Source organism: Onychomys torridus, chromosome 18 (genome assembly GCF_903995425.1).
Source record: "Onychomys torridus chromosome 18, mOncTor1.1, whole genome shotgun sequence".
Lineage (NCBI taxonomy): Eukaryota > Metazoa > Chordata > Mammalia > Rodentia > Cricetidae > Onychomys > Onychomys torridus.
This window is the reverse complement of record NC_050460.1, coordinates 43,359,347-43,379,969: the sequence shown is the minus strand read 5'-3', so window position 1 is coordinate 43,379,969 and position 20,623 is coordinate 43,359,347. Positions and strand designations below refer to the sequence as shown.

The 20,623-nt window shown below is 51.2% G+C and overlaps 1 protein-coding gene across 1 annotated transcript in view; it reads left to right on the top strand.

The window, feature by feature from the left end:
- Adamts14 (ADAM metallopeptidase with thrombospondin type 1 motif 14) overlaps nt 1-20,623 on the top strand; it is a 74,914-nt gene that overhangs the window by 53,064 nt on the left and 1,227 nt on the right. Inside the window, exons 12-21 of the mRNA XM_036167957.1 lie at nt 2,685-2,860; nt 6,257-6,390; nt 6,754-6,877; nt 8,146-8,226; nt 11,361-11,524; nt 14,486-14,654; nt 15,077-15,209; nt 16,810-17,017; nt 18,278-18,407; nt 19,153-19,263. Coding sequence (XP_036023850.1) covers nt 2,685-2,860; nt 6,257-6,390; nt 6,754-6,877; nt 8,146-8,226; nt 11,361-11,524; nt 14,486-14,654; nt 15,077-15,209; nt 16,810-17,017; nt 18,278-18,407; nt 19,153-19,263 — 1,430 coding nt within the window. The remainder of the gene's footprint in view (nt 1-2,684; nt 2,861-6,256; nt 6,391-6,753; nt 6,878-8,145; nt 8,227-11,360; nt 11,525-14,485; nt 14,655-15,076; nt 15,210-16,809; nt 17,018-18,277; nt 18,408-19,152; nt 19,264-20,623) is intronic.

Genomic DNA, 20,623 nt, shown 5'->3' with positions numbered 1-20,623 from the left:
GGTGGGCAGGGCAGGAGATGCCACCTGCCCAGAGGAGAGACACTCAGAGGGGAACAGGAGAGGGGACAGGAGAGTGACCCCTACAGACAGTCACGTGTTCCCTGGATAAGAACCCAGAATGTTGGAGCAAGGCAGGTCTCTCCTACCTGCATTTACTAGTGAGCCATTGGGTCTGGCTTCCAGAGATGTGCTTAAGATAGCGTTTCAAGTTGTCGCTGGGTGGTGGCGGCTCACGCCTGTCATCCCAGCACTGGGGAGGCAGAGGCAGGTGGGTCTCTGTGAGTTCGAGGCCAGCCTGGTCTACAAAGTGAGTTCCAGGACAGCCTCCAAAGCTACAGAGAAACCCTGTCTCAAAAAATCAAAACAAAACAATGTTAAGTTGTCATATCCAGAGGAGTCCCCAGAGAGACTGGGTGAGGCCAGGACTCTGCTAGGCCGTCAAGACCTCCCACCACCTCAATGTTTTGGCCAAACTTTGAGTAGGCACTAGTTTCAATGTATTACATTCTATCAAGTTTGCCTTCCACCACATATTCAAACTTTCCTTTTTTTTGTTTTTTTTTTTTTAACTTCTGTTTAACACCAGCGCCTCCATTCCCCACCTCAGTGTTCTGGGGAGACACTTGTCTGTCCCTTTTTGTCATCCTGGTAGGATCCTCTCCTCTCCTTCACAGCTGTGGAACAGCCTAGCCCCAGCTCTCCACAGTCCTCATCTCCCAGGGTGAAACTGCTTGCTTGGGATGTCCTAATAATGAATGGGTAAACTGATTGAAGCTGCCATGAGTCCAGTGGTCTAGGGACTTCCACAGGGCCTGGCCCAGGCCCTCCTTGCACCAAGTGACATAATGAACAGTCATAATAATAGGTCACAGGGCCCCGATATATCCAGAGCCCTTAGAAGAAGTAGTCATTTGGGGCTCAGTGAATAAAGTACTTGTCATGTAAACTGGAGTCCAGATGCCCTAAAAACCTACATGAAAGTTGGGCAAGTGTGATGGCTGCTCATCATCTTAGCACTTGGGAAATGGGGATGCAGGATCCCTCGGGGCTAACTGGCTGGGAAGACTAGCCAGAATCAGTGAGCTCCAGTTTCAACATGAGATCCTATCTCAATGAATAAAGTGGAAAGTGAGGCAGATGCCCGATGTCAACACACATACGTGTATATATCCATATACTTGTAACCAGGCATACACACATGCACACCACACACTCGCGTACATGCAGAAAGAGAGAGAGAAAAAAAGAAATAGTGGTTATGTGTGATGCACTGTTTACCTGCAAGGATTGGTGGCTCACCGCCACCTGAGCTACCAGTGTCTGTTAACCATGCTGACCTTATAGGAAGGATAATCAACATGGCCTACCTTGCAATTCTCCTCTATTGTCCCACAGCCAAGGTGGTAGGAAAGCATAGTGGTGTCTGCTCTGATAAAGTACCTTGTCTTTGCCAGCAAGTTCTCCCCTTGATCAGAGCTACTGTTTAAGTTTCCTGTAGTAATAGCTTTTTGTCTTAGGCTGCTTAAATAGAATAATATGTGTGTTCATTGCTAGAGTGAGGGTTAAGTACTCCAGAGACAATGGCTGCTGTTATTAGGAAGTATTTTGAGCACTGTATACATGATGCTATGTGCTCATGTGGTAAGCCTGGAGTTCTCCTCTTGTTTCTGAGCAGGGCCAAATCTCCGCTTGATTACAACAGGAGGTGAGTTATGATGGCCCCATGTTTCAAGGGGGGAAATCAAGGCACAGCAAAGCCAAGTGAGTGAACCAAGGCCACAGGGTCGGGACTAGGATATCAGCTCTTCTGGTTCAAAATCCAAGTCTCGCCAGGCGGTGGTGGCGCATGCCTTTAATTCTAGCACTCGGGAGGCAGAGCCAGGCGGATCTCTGTGAGGCCTGCCTGGGCTACCAAGTGAGTTCCAGGAAAAAGGCACAAAGTTACACAGAGAAACCCTGTCTCAAAACAAAACAAAACAAACAAACAAAAAATCCAAGTCTCTTTGGCTGATCCTTTGTTTATCATGCTATGAAATGGAAGTGGATGGGGGAGAACTCCTTGTCCTGACTAAGCGTCTACACAGTCTTCATTAAGGACTGGAGGAATTAAAAGAATAAGCAAGACTGATGACTGACTGGTGGAGAGGGCTAGCCAGTCCCTGTGTCTGTCTGTCATTCTGTTGCCCCACCCCTACCCCCAGCCTCCTCCCTCCACAGGGAGATAGGAGCTAGCTCTCTTCCTGCAGGTAAAATAATCAAGGAGGAAAAGGATCTGGAGAGGCCAGTGTTGTAGCTCACTTGCTTGGAGTGCTTGCCCAGCGTGCAGCCCTGGGTTCAATCCGTAACATCATATAAACTGGGTATGATGGCAGACACCTGTAATCCCAACACTCAGGAGGTGGCAGCTAGACGATCCAAAGGTCAAAGCCATCCTCAGCTACATAGTCCAAGGCAGCCTGAGTTATAGGAGACCCTGTCTCAGAAAAAGAAAGAGGAGGAGAAAGGTGGTTCAGAAGGCCCCGAGTTCAGCAGACCCAGCACTGCAGGCCACCGCTGAGCTGATAAGTCAGTGGAGGTCTCCCGCCGCTACTGTAGGACTGAGCCGGTCCAGGTCTCATGTAGGAAGCTTTCCTCTTCCCAGCCTTCCCGGCCAGCCGGATCACCTGGTCTCTCTGCCACTGCAGTCCAGCCTACGGAGGCCGCCCATGCACAGGGCCCATGTTTGAGTACCAGATCTGCAACAGTGAGGACTGTCCTGGGCCCTATGAGGACTTCCGAGCCCAGCAGTGTGCCAAGCGCAACTCCTACTATATCCACCAGAATGCCAAGCACAGCTGGCTGCCCTACGAACCCGAGGACGGTGAGTGGCCCTGCTCTGCCCGGCTCTTGAGCGTGTGCCCGTTCCCATTCTCCTACCCCTGGAAGCACGAGAACCTGTCGTTGCCATAGGGAGCTGGTGGGCAGACTCACCCAAGTCCTTTGGGTAGGCCTGTATGTCCCATACTTCTGGAGGCACCATCACTATTGAGGCCATCCCAGGCAAGCAGCTTGCAGAGGCGGGGACTTCTCTCCAGGGATGCTGATAGAGGGTATCATTCAGATATTTTTTCATTACCTGTATAAAAAGGCATCTGCCCTAGAAAGGAGACTACAGAGAATATTTAAGTTAGCCAGATGTGGTGGTGCACACCTTTAAGCTTAGCACTCAGGAGTCAGAGGCAGGCAGATCTTTGTGAGTGGGATGCCAGCCTGGTCTATAAGGTGAGTTCTAAGCCAGTCACAGATACATAGTGAGACACTGTCTGAACAAATGAGAGGGAGGGAGGGAGAGAAGCAAAGGTTTAGTTCATTTCTTGGAGTTTAGGGGTGTAGTTCCGTGTCCAGAAGAGCGCCAACCCACTACAGGTCAGGCATCCCTTTGGCAGTTGCTAAAGGTCATTTGAAAGGCAAGAGGGTGGGAACCTGGGGGATCCTCATGTTCCTCCTCCCCAGGCTGCCCTCGGATAGGCACAGGCCTTGGGCCTTGGAAGGTCTGATGCTAGGACCACACTAAGGCCAACACCAGTCATTTCATGGACGCCCAGTGAGAGCTCCTACTGCAGCGTTAGACCAGGAATGGCCAGGCTGCCTCGCTCTTCTGGCCTGAGGCTGGAAGGGCTTTGTTGCTACAGTGATTCCCACCTCTTGGACCCAGGCAGCTCCTGTGAGAACAGCTTCCCAAGCCCAAAATGACCTCAGCACCCTGAGCTCCCAGGCTCCGGCTTATGGCAGATTCCTCAGGTTGCCAGGGACTTTCTGAAGTCTTGCCAGTCCTGGACTTCTCAGCAGTGCCCTGGCAGGAGTGGGCAGGAGCTTCCTTCTGCTTGGGTTCCTCCCATTTTGGGGAGCTCACCACTCCTTAGCCTCTGTCAGCTGCCCGGACACCTGGCTGCTGGGTCCACTGGAGGGACCCTGCTTCTCATCTGCAGGTAAAGCTCTCAGACTCAGACCCCACCAGGAATCTAATCTGACTCCCAAGCAGGCTTTCTAAAGTGGCCTTGGATGTTGTAACTTCAAACTGGAGTCCTGTGTGAGGGAAGCAAGAAGTGACCTGGTGCCTCAGGAGCTTGGAGAGAGGAGCAGATGCTGACAGGGCTCCTTGGGATGGGCTTCAGCAAGGGCTGGCTTTGAATGCCTTGCAGGTCCACTGGGAAGGCAAAGAAGCAGAGAGGCCTGGGCAGGCAGGACAAGAAGGTCAAGGGACAGCTGGACCTCAGGCTTTCCCAGGACTTTAGACCAATTCCAGGAAGTGAGCTAAGCCCCCAACCTCACTTTTTCTAAGAAACACAGCGAGTGTTTATATGTTCTCTGCAACTTCCTTTTTAGGATATTATCAGATGGGAGAGAGAAGGGAACATTTCATTTTGGGACATACAGTTCTCCTACTGGTGTGCCCAGCTGTGAGACCCAAGTGACTTCACAGTTGGAAGCTTGGCTGAGCCACTCCATGTGTGGCCTTAAGCAAATTACTCAGCCTCTGGTTCTGTGTTTCCTCTGTGGAGGTAGAGCCTGGGCTGGGGTGTGGCTCAGTGGTAGAGCACTTGCTTAGCATGAATGAGACCCTAGGTTTGATTCCCAGTACCCCTCAGAGGAGGGGGAAAAAGAGCCAAGAAGGTAATCTAGTTGTAAAGTGTTTGCCTTGCAAATATGTGAAGTTGAGTGATTCCATATTAAAAAGATAAGTCTGGGTGCTGTAGAGAGGGCTCAGAGGTTAAGACCACCGACTGCTCTTCCAGAGGACTTAGGTTTGATTCCCAGCAGGACATGGTGGCTAACATCAGTCCTTAACTCCAGTTCCAGGGGGATCTGTCGCCCTCTTCTGGCCTCCATGGGCACTGCACATACATGGTGCACAGATATACATGCAGGCAAAACACCTATATACATAAAAATTTAAAAATAAGTCTTCAAATTTGTTTAAAACAGATCAGTCTAGGCACAGTGGCATATACTTGTAATCCTGTCATGAGGGAGACAGAGAAAGTTGAGTCTCTGGGGTTTACTGGCCAGCTAGCACACTCCAGATCCAATGAGAGACCCTGCCTCAAAGAACAAGGTAGGGACTAGGAAGGTACTTTGTAAATAAAAGGGTCATAATCATGAGGGCCTGAATTTGGATCCCTGGGACTCACATAAAAGCTGGGCACAGTGGCACACATCTATAATCCTAGTACTGGTGGGAATGGGCAGGGACAGACTAATCCCAGCCAAATCAGTGAATCCTGGGTTCCATAAGAGACTCTGTCTCTCAATATTAGATGGTGAATGACTGAGGAAGATACCTGATGTCCATCTATCTCTGACCTCCACATGCTTATGCATTCATACATGTGCATACAACACACACACATACATACAAACCCAAAGTGATAGCTCCTGAGCAAATGCTAAGGTTGTGTTCTAGTGTGTGTGTGTGGGGGGGGGCAACTGTAAGTTGTCCATTCTCCTCTAAGTAACCCTTCACTGATGTTCACATAGGTGACCCTAATTAAACTCATTGGGTCACTAAAAAAGTAAATATACATCCCATAATGCTAGAACCTTCCTCACTCAGATGTTGAAATGAAATGAATCAAGTCATCATGACAAGCATTTACTATTGTTTCTCAAAGGTGTGAAAGGGCTTTGGGAGGATCTGGTATCCAGTGAGCATCTGCTAGGTTGGTGCTTATATACTACATACATACATACATACATACATACATACATACATGTGTGTGTGTGTGTGTGATTTATTTTTAGTTGTGTGTGCACACTCATGAGAGCAAATGTGTGTGCAGGTACCTACAGAAACCAGAAGGTGTCAGATCCCCTGGAGCTTGAATTACAGTTGGTTGTGAGCGGCCCATCCTGGGTGCTGAGACTTGAACTCAGGTCTGCTAGAAGAGCAGCAAGTATTCTTAACCACTGAGCTGTTTCTTTAGCCCTAGGTGTTGGCTTGTGATTGGTAGTCTGTCGATCCATTTTTCCTCAGTAAACTGATAATACATTTTAACTGATCAGCAGTCATGAAAATAAGGGAGATGAGGCTCAGAGTCTGGAGATGTTTGTCTCAGGTCACAAGACCAATCCATAAATGCCACAGCAAGGCTCTTAAACCCATCCCCCAGACAGAGCTCCTACCACTGCCCAGGAGCTGGCCCTGGACTCCTTGGCTGAACCACATGCTGATGGCATCCTGAGCCAGTGGGGCTTAGCAGTGTCTGTCTCCTCACAGATGCCCAGAAATGCGAGCTTATTTGCCAGTCTGCAGACACTGGAGATGTGGTATTTATGAACCAAGTGGTCCATGATGGAACGCGCTGCAGCTACCGGGACCCTTACAGTGTCTGTGCACGCGGCGAGTGTGTGGTGGGTACCCCCGCAGGCTGGTTATGCTCTGCTGGCTCATGGGGCCTGGAGGGCTGCCCTGCCGTGTTTTGGTTCCCCAGATGATAGGTATGGCTCACCTGCCACCCTTAAGGACAGCTAGGGCTGCTGCAGAGGGGTCCCTTTCTGTCCTATACCATTAGGCAAAAGAGGCGATTTGAGACTCATTAATTACCACACTGGGTTAAGACTTCACCTGGGTCACAGGGTGAATTTGGGGGAGTTCTCATGTGCCAAGGTTCCCCCTTTGGCCAGGGCCAGGGGTCTCAGGAGGGAGCCAGGGGGCCTGAGAGGTGGAGACAGGGGATCCTCCATCTACTGACCTCACCTCCCCCCCACCCCCAGCCCTTTGGTTGTGACAAGGAAGTGGGATCCATGAAGGCGGATGACAAGTGTGGTATCTGCGGTGGGGACAACTCTCACTGCAGGACCGTGAAGGGGACGCTGGGGAAGACCTCCAAGCAGGCAGGTAAGCATGGCTGACTCTGGGGGGGCATATGTTTCTCCTTGACCAACGCTGGGGAGGGGAGGCTTCTGGAACCTGCCTGCTGACCTTCTCAGGCTGCATGTGGTTGGTCCCTTTTCTTCTGGCATGCTAGCATAGACTCAGAGCCAGGAGCTCAAAAAGCTTTTTTGTTTTGTTTTGTTTTGTCTTCTTTATTTATTTGTTTGTTTGTTTATTTGTTTATTGGTTAGATAACATGGGAGGACATATACTCAGCCTGTTATGATTTATTATTATGTGTGCATTTGTGGGGGGACCCCAAGGGTATCCCACTAATGCAGGGAAACATGCTGGGCAGATGCATGCCATGTGGGGGCATTGTGGTGGCGGCCACACTGGCCAGTGATACACAACCCAGACTGGAGAGTTTATTATAATAGAGAGATAAAGAGGCAAAGAGACAGGAAGAAGGAGGGATATATATGGAGAGAGAGAGAGAGAAAGAGAGAGAGAGAGAGAGAGAGAGAGAGAAATGGATGGAGTTTTCCCTTAAAAGGAGACTTTTTATGTCAGGATACAGGGTGGCGCCAAGGGGCGGGATCAGAATGTTAACACAGCCATCTCTTTGACCCTGGGCCCTTTGGTAGGAGTGTGGGGTCAGACAGTATTAATGGCATGGCCACGACTGGACAGCTCATTTTCTACTCTCATTTGAAAAACAAATTCTGGGACATTTTCTGCTTTGAATTTGAATTTCTGGTACCCTGAGTTCTTTTATTTCCACCTCCATCCTTACTAAACTCTCCTTTACACGTCTGAGTGGAGTAACTCTGGTCCTCTTGGAGGAGTTTACAGCTTTGCCCCGCCCTTTGAAGCAGGGGAGGGCTGGGGCCCCGAGAGAGGCTTGTTTCCAAGCTTTGGGTCAGCCCAAGAGAGCCAGGTAGGATCTTCACGGCTGATGTCATCTGCATCCCTGCAATCGTTTAGGGAGTAAAGAGGGGGAGGGAAGATTTAAAAAGAAAGCAGAAAAGGAGGCCCCAGTGGGAAATAAAAGCAACTTACCTGTGCGGACATCAATGCACATAGGAGTGACCCTTAGAGGGCGCTTGGAGCCACAGCATCTCATGTGCCCTCCCCTAATTTCCAGCCAAGGATGTTTCCTTGTTCTGAAAGTTTCTGTGATGGAAAAGTTCTCATGTTCCCGGTGGTGTGGGGTGAGATGGGTGGGGTGCTGAGCAGGGAGTCACCCTCTCAGGACTCTCTTTGTTTTTCTGGATGCTCCTGGGTGGCAGCCGCTCTCAAACAGGTCCAGATCCCGGCAGGTGCCAGGCACATTCAGATCGAGTTGCTGGAGAAGGCGCCCCACCGCATTGGTGAGTGCCATGTATGGGGAAGGATAGGGTGGGTCCCAGAGAGCAGGTGGGACCTCACAGACTTAAATAGAGGCAGATGACCCTTTTTAATTCTAAAATTGATGCTGAATGGATCAACTGTCCCATAGCTCAAATTCCTGAATGTCTAAAGGGGAATGTAGTAAACATGCCCATCCCTCAGGGCTGGCTTCTTCCCACTAAGAACAACTACTGTTCGAATTTCTTATGTGAGTAGCTGGCTTCTAAAGAAAAGTCAGGTTCACAGACGGGCTCAGAAGCTCCTGCTGCATGGCACACCATGGGGAATGTACGGGCAAGAAGCAACAGTTGTTGCAGGATCTCAGTTCTGTGGCCATGGCCATGGCTGGCTCAGCTGGGTGGTGGTTCTACTGGGTGCCTGAACCCCAACAGGTAAACACTGGCAGCTGGTGGGTGGGTTGGGAGCTACTTGGCCTAGGAAGTATTGAGATGGTATTGGCAGTCGGCTGAGCCATGACTGACCCCAGCAAGCAAATCTGGAATATTCCTTGGGTATTTGTCCCGTGGCCATCTGCATAGCAAGAGAAGGTGGGGCTCCCAAGATGGAAGGACTCTGCAAGTCTCCACATTGTTTCCTAACATTGCACTGACTCAAGTCATGTGGCCAAAGTCCTGTTCAGTGGTTAGACACACACTTCATGTTTCCTCATGGAGGAAGTGGTAAAAATCACAGGGCTAAGAGGAGTGGACAACCATTTCTACAGTCCACCGTATGGGTCCTGTGTCCTTATTATAATGCTATTTAAACAGTTACTAAACATGGTGTAATGGTTATATAAAAACACGAAGCCAAGACACATTGAAAATTAGATCCCCAGAGGCTGGGAAGATGGCTCAGTGGGCAGAGTGTTTGTCATGTATGCATGAGGACCTGGGCTTGGTCCCCCAGGACCCACATCAAAGCCAGCGTAGCTATGTGTGCCTATAATCATTGCATTTGAGCAGTCGTTGCCAAAGACTCTTGGAGTTTGACCCAGCTGAATTTCTGAGCCTCGTGTTCAGCTAGAGACCCTGTCTCAAAAATAAGTAAAGAGATAAATATGGTAGAGTGACTGAGGAAGACTGTGTTGAAGATTCCTGGCCTCCACGTTACACCACCACACACACGTATACACACATACACAAACATGTACATATATGAAAAACGTGTGCATGTACACACACACACACACACACACACACACACACACACACACACAAATAAATTAGAACCCCCAAACAGATTAAACTTAAAAAGTCAAGGCCAGACTTAGTGGTGGTAGTGATGCACACCTTTTATCCCAATACCCAGAAGACAGAAGCAGACGGATATCTGTGAGTTCAAGGCCAGCCTGGTTTACATAGCAAATTCCAGGCTAGCCAGGGGTGCACAGTGAGACCCTCTCCCAAAATAAAATAAGATAAACATTCAAGTTAAGAGCCATTGAGATGGCTCCACAGGTAAAGGCTCTTGCCACACAAGCTGAATGACCACAATTTGATCCCCGAAAACCAGGCTAAAAGGTAGAAAAAAACTGACTCCACAAAGTTGTCCTTTGACCCCACACATAGGTCATCATGCATGCTCCCCTCACCAATAATAATAAACAAACATTTTTTTCAATTTTTAAAATTCCTGTTAAGACATTAATGCAATATGAAAGATGTTTGTATTGTTTGGTTTGGTTTGGTTTTTACTGAAATGAAATTGGCAGTCAAAAACATAAGCATATCCAAAAGAGATTCCTCCAAAAAAATATCCCACAGATCCGTGGTGGTAGGGCCTGTGTGTGTGGGAGAGGTGGGATGGATGCTTCTGTGCGCTGGGGTTCTTCTGGGGTGGTGAGAGTCTTCTGAGATTACACAGTGAAGAAGATCGAATGTGCTAACCCATTCCTGGGTTGCACACTTTAATAGGGGAATTACACGGTGTGGGTTGCATCTCAATTGCAAACCCAAGAGCTCAGTTTGGAACCCAGCCTGGCAGCTGCGGGCAGCGGCTGCTTCTGCTTCAGGGGGTGGCTGTGTTTTCCGACGTCAGTCCCTGCTCAGACACCCCCCCCCCCCCCCCCCCCCCCCCCATGGAGAGTATGTAGGCTACAATATCTCTGTGGCATGCCCCAGAGGCCTTCCCAGCCTATTCGGCTACCAAGTCCTGCCGCTTTCCATTTATCCATCACAAACACTAACATGAAATGCCATGTTTCTTGGCAAGGTCAGCTATCACAAAAATGTGCCCAATCATCGTTTTAGATTATCATCGATAATATGAGACACTTCAAGCTTCCAGGAGCTGTGTCTCTTTCTGGTGCGGCTGCGGTGGCTCCCACTCTTTGCCTCTGAGGGCACCTGAAAGGCCATAACTCATCCACGCAGTGGCCACAGGGAAACTGAGGCCCGGGGTCCATTCAGGGCCTTCTCTGGGTTCTTAGCCACTCCTGGGGGATGAGGCAGAACTATCCTGGGTCCTAATCTCCCAACACCAGCATCATGCCTTTGTCATTTCTATGGCTACAGTGGCAGCAACGGGTACCTATCACAGGTTGCGGAGGCTGTTACGTACATGAGTTCCTTTCATTGCCTGGGATGGTGTGTGTGTGAGTGTGTGTGTGTGTGTGTGTGTGTGTGTGTGTGTGTGTGCGCGTGTGTGTGTGTTGGGGACTATTGTAAGATCTACCTGGGCAAGCAACCCTGTGTGCTGGCTACAGTGATCAATCTCGCTTTAGAGAAGGGAAAACTGAGGCTGCCCAGGGACAAAGGGACTTCCCCGTGACTAGCTTCTTCTCCTGTGCTCTGTGCTTTGCTGTAGACCCTCCAGGGACAGCAGCATCCCTGAGGGCTGGGCTTTTGGAAAAAGGTTAAACTGAGTCATAACTACAGGTGGCCATCCATCAGTGTGGAAGAATGAGGGGCGGTGATACAGAATCGGTGGTGTACATCTGGGGCCAGAGGCAGGACAGATTTGCTGAGGGCTCCTAGGTGGTCCTGATGGGAGAGCTCAGGGGGATAAGTAGATGAGGAACCTGAGGAGGGGCCTCCAGGGAAAGCCTTAAATGTCAGAGTCATGGGCTTCTGTAGAGGGGAAATAGAAAACTCTGCCCCTCTCCCCTGGCCAGCGGTGAAGAACCACGTGACCAGAAACTTCATCCTCAGCCCCAAGGGCAAGGAGGCCTCTACCAGGACCTTCACTGCACTGGGCCTGGAGTGGGAGCATGCAGCAGAGGACACCAAGGACAGCCTTAAGACCACTGGGCCCCTGCCTGAAGCCATCGACGTCCTGGTGAGCCTCCTTGCCTGCAGTGGCCTTTCCTGTCCTTTGTGCCCACTTTCTGGTTCATACATTTTAAAATGGCCTTCCCCAGGTGTGTGGGAGGCCGAATGCAGCAGTTATATGTTTCTTTGCACGGGGTAAGAAATGGGTGTGGAAGGGCAGCTCTGTGAACCTAGGGCTAGTTCCTGTGTCCTCATAGTATCCCTCAGCATCCATGTGCACTGTGGCATGGTAATATATGTGTGAGGACTAAGGTGCTTTTAGGACCTTTAAGGCAGCTGGCCTCAAGAGACTGTGGTTGTGCCAGCCTCTGAGAAAGAGACAGGGCCCTTATCCTAACTGAGGTCCATTGCTGTCCATCCTCCCTCTCCTATTCCTAGGCCAGGGCTCATGGAGAAGGAGTTGGTAATTCCTCAGATTGGTTTACAAAAGCTCTGTGCCCATGTCATCAGCCTGAGCTGACAACAGGGGCCTTGGATGGGCTTTGTTCCTGGTATTGCCCTCAGTGGTCAGTGGTGTTCTGGAGGGCACATTCTGAGGCTGTTGGTGTAAGAGTTCCATCTAACGCATCCTTTCCATTCACCTTGTATTTGTGGCCATCCATGTGTCTGGAGCCAGCTGATGTTTGCTCAGGGTACAAATAGTCTCAACAATGACGCTGAGACAACATGACCTTCACATACAAAAGGCTGAAGTCTACTTCATGCCACCATATACAAACAACTCAAGATCGGCGAAAGGCCTAAATGTAAGAGTGGTAGCCTGATGCTGGGTGGTGGCGGCGCACACCTTTAATCCCAGTTCTCGGGAGGCAGAGCCAGGTGGATCTCTGTGAGTTCGAAGCCAGCCTGGTCTACAGAGTAAGTTCCAGGACAGGCTCCAAAACTACACAGAGAAACTATGTCTCACAAAACAAAACAAAACAAAACAAAACAAAGAAGAGTGGTAGCCTGTAACACTTAGAAGGAAATGGGTAAGATTTCATGACCCTCTGCTCTTCAGTAACGAGATAAGCAACAAAAGGAATAGATGTACAACATTAGACTTCATCAACCTGGAGACATTGGTGCATTAAAGGACATTGTCCAAAAGTAAGAAGAGAGGCCATCAAGATGGTTCCTGCTTCAAGGGCACTTGGTGCCAATGCCAAGCCTGATGACCTGAACTCAATGTCCAGAGTTCACATGGTGGAGGGAGAGAATCCACTTCCTCAGCTTGTCCTCTGACTTTCATACTTACACCATGGCATTCACCCCTTCCCCAGTCCTGCCCTCAAATAATTAAAAAAAAAAAAAACATGTAAGAAGTAAAAATGACCAGGCATGGTGGCACACACCTATAATCCCAGCCCTTGGGAGGTGGGCTACATGAGTCTTTGTCTTTAAAAAAAGGAAAAGAAAAGAGAGAGGAAGGGAGAGGGAGAGATGTCGCTCAGTTGGTAGAATGCTTGCCTAGAGTGCAGGGGTGAACCTCCCTCCATGCCTGGTATATGGTACTGAGGATGGAGCCTGGTCTACATAATGAGTTCAAGGCCAATGTAGGCAATGTGAGACCCAAGAAGAAGGCGGAGGTGGGGTGGGGTGGGGTAGAGGGAGCTGTGGAAAGGAGGAGGAGGAGGAAAGAGAGGAAGTTAAAAAGGTTGCTCACTGTCCCCATTACTCATCTGTCATGTGGCTGCATGTGTGGGGAGAGATCCACCCCCACCCCACTCCCCTGCCTCAGGTGGGAGAGCTGGCCCTGTCCTTCATCAACTGCAGCACTTGGGAGCAAGGCCCCTACATCTCAATTGGGCAACACAGTAGAGCTGGCCATGAAGGTGTAGGTGTGGGAGGGCCGACCCCGAGGATGTGAAAGCAGGAGAACTGGCCCCGCCCCTTGCTCTTCTCTGCAAGGGGTGAACTAGCCAGGACAATGCTGGAGAGCTCACCCTGGTGGTGAAGACAGGGGAGAACAGGAGGGCTGAACAACCCTGCAACTATCCAGGCCCAGAACCAGGGTTAAGCGTTGGCCGGTCCCAATGTCCACCCCACCTGTGATCTGTTGGAGCACAGGTGTGTGTGGAGGGGGTTCCTGCAGACCCAGGGCTATAGGACCTCCATGACACAGGGCAGCAACAGGACGTCCAGGAAGAGTCCCAGTGAGGACCCAGTGTCAATACTATAGCAGAGACCAGGCAAGGGCCTCAAACCCAACCAAGATTCTTTGCAATTAACAACGCCTGCAGGTAAAGATGTATGGGAAAAGGGGTTTACTGTGTGATTTACTGTGTCACACTGAGGCTTCCATGATGAGATTTTCCCTTTTTTTTTAAATTTTGTTTTGTTTGGGGGTGGGAGAGGTTGCAGGAGCAGAGGGCAGATTTGAGGGGATGGGAGATGGGTGGGATCGGGATGCATGATGTGAAAGACACAAAGAATAAATTTTAAAAAAGTTAAAAAAAAAAAAAAGGTTGCTCACTGGCAGCCTGGTTAAGTTAGACAGTTTAGAGCCCAAAGACATGAGCTTAGGGTCTTCCTCTCCTCAAGACGCAGGTCTATGGGAGAGAGAACAGCTCATGGCCTGGTCCTGGCTGCTCTTGGGTTTGGCACATAGCAGGTGCTTATTCCGGGGAATGGGAATTTGTGAATATCCTGCCTGCCTCAGCTAAGTCCTGAACAATTGCTGGGTTGCACACTTGAATAGGGTGAATTACATGCTGTGGATTATGTCTCAATTACAAATCCAAGAGCTCCCTTCGGAACCTGGTGGCTGTGGGCAGTGGCTGTTTCTGCTTCAGCTGGTGGCTGTGATCTCCCACCCCGCTCCCTGCCAATCTGTGATTAGACTCCCTCATGGAGGGTTTGTAGGTTATAATATCACTGAGACATGTCCCCTCTGCCTAGTCCCCCGTGTATTCCTGACCCCCTTGGGCCCCACTGGACCTGCTTCTGTCTCTGGTCCTGTGATGCCTCCTTCTTATCTCCCCATCAGGTGCTACCTCCGGTGGAGGGTAAGCCCCGAGGTAGCCTGGCCTACAAGTACGTCATCCACGAGGACCTGCTGCCCCTCATCGGGAGCAATAACGTGCTCCTGGAAGAGACGGACACCTATGAGTGGGCTCTCAAGAGCTGGTCTCCTTGTAGCAAGGCCTGTGGAGGAGGTATCTGCTGTTGGGGTCCTACAGTCCCTTGTGGGGAGCGGCGGGGGTGGGGGAGAACAGACCAGAGATTCTGGGTGGGGGGAGTCAGGAAGAAGTGTCTCCATTTGAGATGGGCTCTTGTCTCAGTTTCTCCTTGATGATCTCCCATGCCTAGAAGCCTTTCTGAGCAGGGCTTTGGGTGGAGCCGGGCCTTGCAAGAGTAGGCTGCAGGGCAGGTTGTCTGTTCAGCTGTCCGAAGCCACTGTTCCCTTCACCAGGGCTGGCAGAGGGAAAGAGTCCTATAGAAAGTTACTTGTGTAGGGCAGAGTGCTGGGACAAGGAGGGAAAGAAGCTCTCTAGAAAGTCCCCCTGAGGACAAGGACAGGGCAGGAGGCCTGGAACAGAAGGCCTCCAGCCGGCCCACAGCAGCCCGACCTTTGCAGGAATCCAGTTCACTAAATATGGCTGCCGGCGCCGCCGGGACCACCACATGGTGCAGCGGCACCTGTGTGACCACAAACAGAGGCCCAAGCCTATTCGACGGCGATGCAACCAGTACCCGTGTCCCCAGCCCACGTGAGTGTTCGGATCCCTGCCTCTCTCCACCCTGGCCCACGAGGATGGTAGCTAGGGTTGCGACACCAGCCCTTTCTCATGCACAAAGCCTGCAACCAGGTCCTTGGGGGACACACGGCGGGTACTGTGGCCAGCCCTCCCTGTTGGGTTTCGTCATTGCCAATCCCCAGTGCCCCAAAGAGGAAGTACCACCTGGTTTGCCCCAAGTAGCATTCTTTCACTGATACGGCCCAGGATTTCTCTTGGCGAGGCAGGGGGCTCCTATCTGGGGCAAGAATGCTATCTACTGCCTTCTCCCTACTTGGTCTCTGGGGGTCCAGCCCCCCACCATGGCTATTCCCTAGCCTGAGGAACAGGCTGTTCAGAGCCCAAGGTCGTATTCTTAGTGTGAAGGGAGGTACTTGAGCTGGGCTTAAGAACTCCAGGTTGCTCCCCTCAGCCTGGGGCGGTGCTGCCTGGGGACCCCCAGAGAGGTGGGGGTAGCTGCTCGGTAGGAAACTGCAAAGGGTCTTCTTCACATTCTTGCTTCCCTGGGAGTGCCCCCTGGCTGGGGACAGGGGTACCCTGGAGCCTGGGGGAACTCCAGGGCTGGACATGTGATGGGACTGGGATGGGAATTGATAACCAGCACATGTTCACTGTGATCCCCTGGTGCACACCCAGGCCAGGACAGAGTGTCACCTCCATGTCTGTGCCCCCACCCCTCTTAGTTTATGCTGTCATTCATTAGGATTTCCTACCCCTAGGACCATGAGATGTGCATGTAGGACTAACTGTCTAGGATTTGGGGGTGGGTATTCCCCAACCAATCTCAGGGTTTGCTGGGGATTTTCTTTCTTCTCCATGCTTCCTCCTCTTCCTTTTTCCTCCCTCTCCTCTTCAACCCTCTCTCTCCCTTTCCCATCTCTGGTGTGTGTGTGTGTGTGTGTGTGTGTGTGTGTGTAGCAACCCAGGCCAGCTTCCAACTCCAACTTCCTGTTTCAGCCTCCCAAGTGCTGAGATTACAGGCATATGCCACCACACCTGGCAGGGTTTGTCCTTTAAGGAGAAGAGTTGACTATGAGAATGTGCCTCCCACCCCAGTTAGCTAAAAGACAAGGAGTGGGGGCCCTCTTCCCTCCACCCCTGCAATGCCTACAATGTTGCCCTGGCTCTGCTGCTGAGAAGGTTGCAGACCCCCTCACCCCCACCCCCGCTATACTTCAGGGGCTGAAGTCCTGCGGGTGCTGAGAGCAAGCCTGGTCACACTCTTGTCCCCACCAGAGGGGACAGCCACAAGAAGGGTGGCTTTGGTGTGCCTGCGGGCACCCTGGAGTCTCAGCATCCGGTACAGTTCCTTCATATGGTAGCTCTGAACTCTTTATGGTGCGCTAGAGCAAACCCAATAAAAGATGGGGGAAACTGAGGCTTGGTGGAGTTCATGGCTGCCCAAGGACACTTGAGGGGCCAGGATTTAAATCGGTACCTTTCCCTTACCCAAGGAGACAGCAAGAGAGACTAGCGACCTCCTAGAGGCCAGCTAACGAGGCCTTCTCTGGTGGGATGCAGCACCAAGGGCAAGTGTCCCCACCCCCTCCACCTCTGTCCTGTCTGTCTCCAGGTGGGTAGCCGAAGAGTGGGGTGCCTGCAGCCGGAGCTGCGGGAAGCTGGGGCTGCAGACCCGGGGGGTGCAGTGCCTACTGCCCCTCTCCAACGGCACCCGCAAGGCCATGCCAGCCAAGGCTTGCCTAGGTAACCGGCCAGAGGCCAAGAGGCCATGCCTCCGTGTGCCCTGCCCAGCCCAGTGGCGGACAGGAGCCTGGTCCCAGGTGAGTGGTCCTTGCAGAGTGGGGGTGGAAGCATGTGGGACCGAAATGGGTGTGGGGAGGGGAGGAGTCTGAGTTCTGATAAACCTGTGGGTGGAGTTGCGGCCCCCACCCCACCCCCCTGTGGATCTGACATTTCTCAGAAGGAAGGAGAGCAGCCCTCATGCACCCTGTGTGCATGATGGTTCTTCACGGAGACTCCCGCCTCCATTCTTTCCTCCTCGGATCTTCATGTCCCCATGCCACAGAGGAACAAACGAAGGCACATCCTTATGTGCCAACAACTGTAGGCCGGATGTTATTCAAGGAAGGCGGGAAGCCCAGTATTACTGGACAGGCAGGCCTCTCACCCTCACGGAGCTTTCAGATCAGTGAGGGAGCAAGACAAACAAGCCAGGGACAGATGTTACACACCACAGCTGGACCTGCAAGGGTCACAGAGGGTGTGACAGGCACAAGGGAGGAGAGGCTATGTGTTCCCCAGTTCCCTTTGGTTCCGTGACCCTTGGGTCTTGATCAACGGTCACATGTCCCAGTCCAAGTTCCTCCCCATCCTGCTATGAGAGGCTGTAGGAAGTGCCTAGAAGTGACCCAGTCACATTGGGTGATGGGACTTTCCCAGGGACCCTGCTCTGCCCCCTACTGTGCCCCCCCCAGTCCATTTATCACAGTCAGGAGTGTGTCAAATACAAGGTAGGTGGGTGGGTGGCATCTCTCCTCGAGTGGATGCTTCTCCTGGGAAGAAGACCCCGAGGACATACCCTTGTAAATCAGTGCTGGGTAAAAGGAGCCCCAACATTATTGAAGGTCTGGGCCCCAACTCTCCTAGTTTATAGAACAAGGGCCACAATCCAGGCTCCTGCAAGCCCCGGGTCATGTCACGTGGTAAGGCAGAGTCAGAGGAGCCTACCAGAGTGAAACAAAATAGTTGAGAATTGGGCACAGAGTGGAGATGGTGAACACAGGTTGCTGTGGGCGATGGAATGGGGTCCCAGAAGACCTCTCCTGAGTCATGTTCGCAGTTCAGGTTGTGGAAAGAGCTAGGGAGTCCCACGCTTGGGTAGCGCTCTTCATACTGGCTCAGGAGAACCTGACGGTGGCAGGGTCCTGGTGAGGCTATGGGCCTTGAGCGCCCATCTGATCCAGTGAAGGCATAGCAACCTTCTTGGAACTTTCTGTCACCGAGTTCACTGCCCCCTCTTCTCTCTCCCCTACCCACCCACACCTGGCACTGTGGCTCTTGGCCTTCCTGCCCCTGTACAGTGCTCTGCCACCTGTGGAGAAGGCATCCAGCAGCGGCAGGTGGTGTGCCGGAACATCTCCAATGCCCTCGGGCAGTGCGAGGGAGTCAAGCCAGACACCGTGCAGATCTGCAGCCTGCCTGCCTGTGGAGGTGAGCAGATAGGATACGGGAGGCCCAGCCCAATCCTCTGGCCGTGACCATGCGGCAGCATGTATCCTGGCCCTTTGAAAGTCCAAAGACAGGTTGAGCATCCCTAATCCAAAATCCAAAATGCTTCCCGATCCAGAACTTTTGGAGCACCGGCCAGCATGCTGCCGCAGATGGAAGATTCCATTCCTGACTGCAATAGGATATGTTGCGATCAAAATATAATACCCAGTTAGCCAGCATCTTTGGGGGTAAACAGACCCTCCCAGCCCCTTCCACTTTGATATTCAAACCCCATTTCACTTCCTGAATCATTTAAAACATTGTACAAAATTACCTGTACACTTTATGTGTAAGAAATGAATGGAGCCATCAAGATGGTCAGTGGAAAAGGACACCTGCTACCAAACCTGATAACTGAGTTCAGTCTCCTTGGAGATTCTCCCTCCACATGGTAGAAGTAGAGAACTGACTTCTCCAAGCTGTTCTCTGACCTCTGCACATGCTTGGGGCACACATACCCATGCTTGTACACACACAACAAAATATAAATACATGAACTAAAAAAAAGAAAACGATGCACCCATGTTTAGACTTGAGCCTCATCTCCAAGAGTCCTCATTGAGTCTATACAAGTATTCCAAATCCCAGGAGAAATTATTAGAATTAAAATGCTTCTGGTCCCAGACATTCTGGATAAGAGATGCCCACTGGTGTGTGTATACTACAGCTCTGTCTCTGTTCACAGGAGCTCTCCAGAACTCTACAGTGAAGGCTGAGGTCCAGGACCCTGTGACCAAAGTGGGACACTGGGAACCCCAATCCAGGCCCCTGACTCCCATGAACAGGACTTCAACAAGTAAGCATAGCTGTGGGCCCTCCCCACCCCACCCCCAGCCTTGCAGAGTTTGGAGCATGCAAATGGAACAGACCTAGTGCCTACCTGCCTGGGTGGCCTCAGAGAGTATGAATCATGGTCCATGTCCTCTTCCATGATTGTAGTTGAAGTTTTCCTGTGTCCTGCCTGGTCCTGCAGCCGCTCAGACCCAAGTAAACATACAGAGGCTTATACTGTTTTCAAACTATGGCAGGCTTCTTGCTAGCTAGCTCTTAACCCATTTCTATAAATCTATATCTTGCCATGTAGCTTGCAGCTAATGGGTACTTTACATCTTGCTTCTCCTGGGGGCGGCTAGCAGCGTCTCTTCATTCTCCTTTTTCTTCCCACTGTCTCTCTTGGATGTTCCCGCCTGGCTCCATCTGCCCTGCCATAGGCCAATGAAGCTTTATTTGTCAACCAATCAGAGCAACACATATTCACAGCATACAGAAAGACATCCTGCAGCACTGGGTTCCCATTAACCCTGAGAGCTTTGGTTCTAAGTTTGGTGTTATTCCTATGGTGGCCAAATTTGATCCAGACTGAACAGAAATCACCTAGGCTTCTGCTGCAGAGACATTGCCATGGTGGGTGACAAGGTACTGTCCCACCGTTGTGAGGGCATCCTGTTTTAGAAATCCTTAAAGCATGCCCCAGAGTTTTGAATTCTAAATCCTGTCTGCATCCACCCTTTGGGGATCTGCCACTGTAGATAGGAACTGCCTTCCCCAGGGCAGGTGAGAGAATGAACCATGGGAGTGAGCATCCTCCGCTTCTGCAGTGAGCTCATTACAGGGATAGTGATTCATTCATCCTGTGGTCTCTGCTTTATGTCTCTGTGAATAAAGACTTGCCCTGCGCCTGCTCTATACTACTCCAACCCAGGTCTGGCTAGATGAGTTGGAGAAAGAGCAGAACTCAGTTCTAGTTAAGGGATGTGACCCTTTGACCTTTTTACCCCCCCATCCTCCCCAACCCCGCACCCCCCACCCCCACCCCCCACCCCCGGGCAAATCTTTCAAAGCGGAAGCTGATTCTGACTCTGGAGCTTTGGCGCCATCTAGAGGGCACTGGCTTCCATTGTCTCTGCTCCAGAGCCCGCTCTTGATCCCAGCAGTCCTGAGCACCAATTAGTCTAAAGCTAGGCTCTTGCCATTTCTCTAAAGAGCTGCGCCTGGACCAATCCTAGCAGCATTTTAGAACACCTCAGACTCCATGTTCTTGCTTAAGATTTGATGGTAGGGGGTTAACATTCCACTTGTACCCTAACAAGTGGCTGGAGGCTGATCTGCAGGTTAGAGGTGAGCCCACTGGACGTTCGCCTGACCATTGGCTGCAG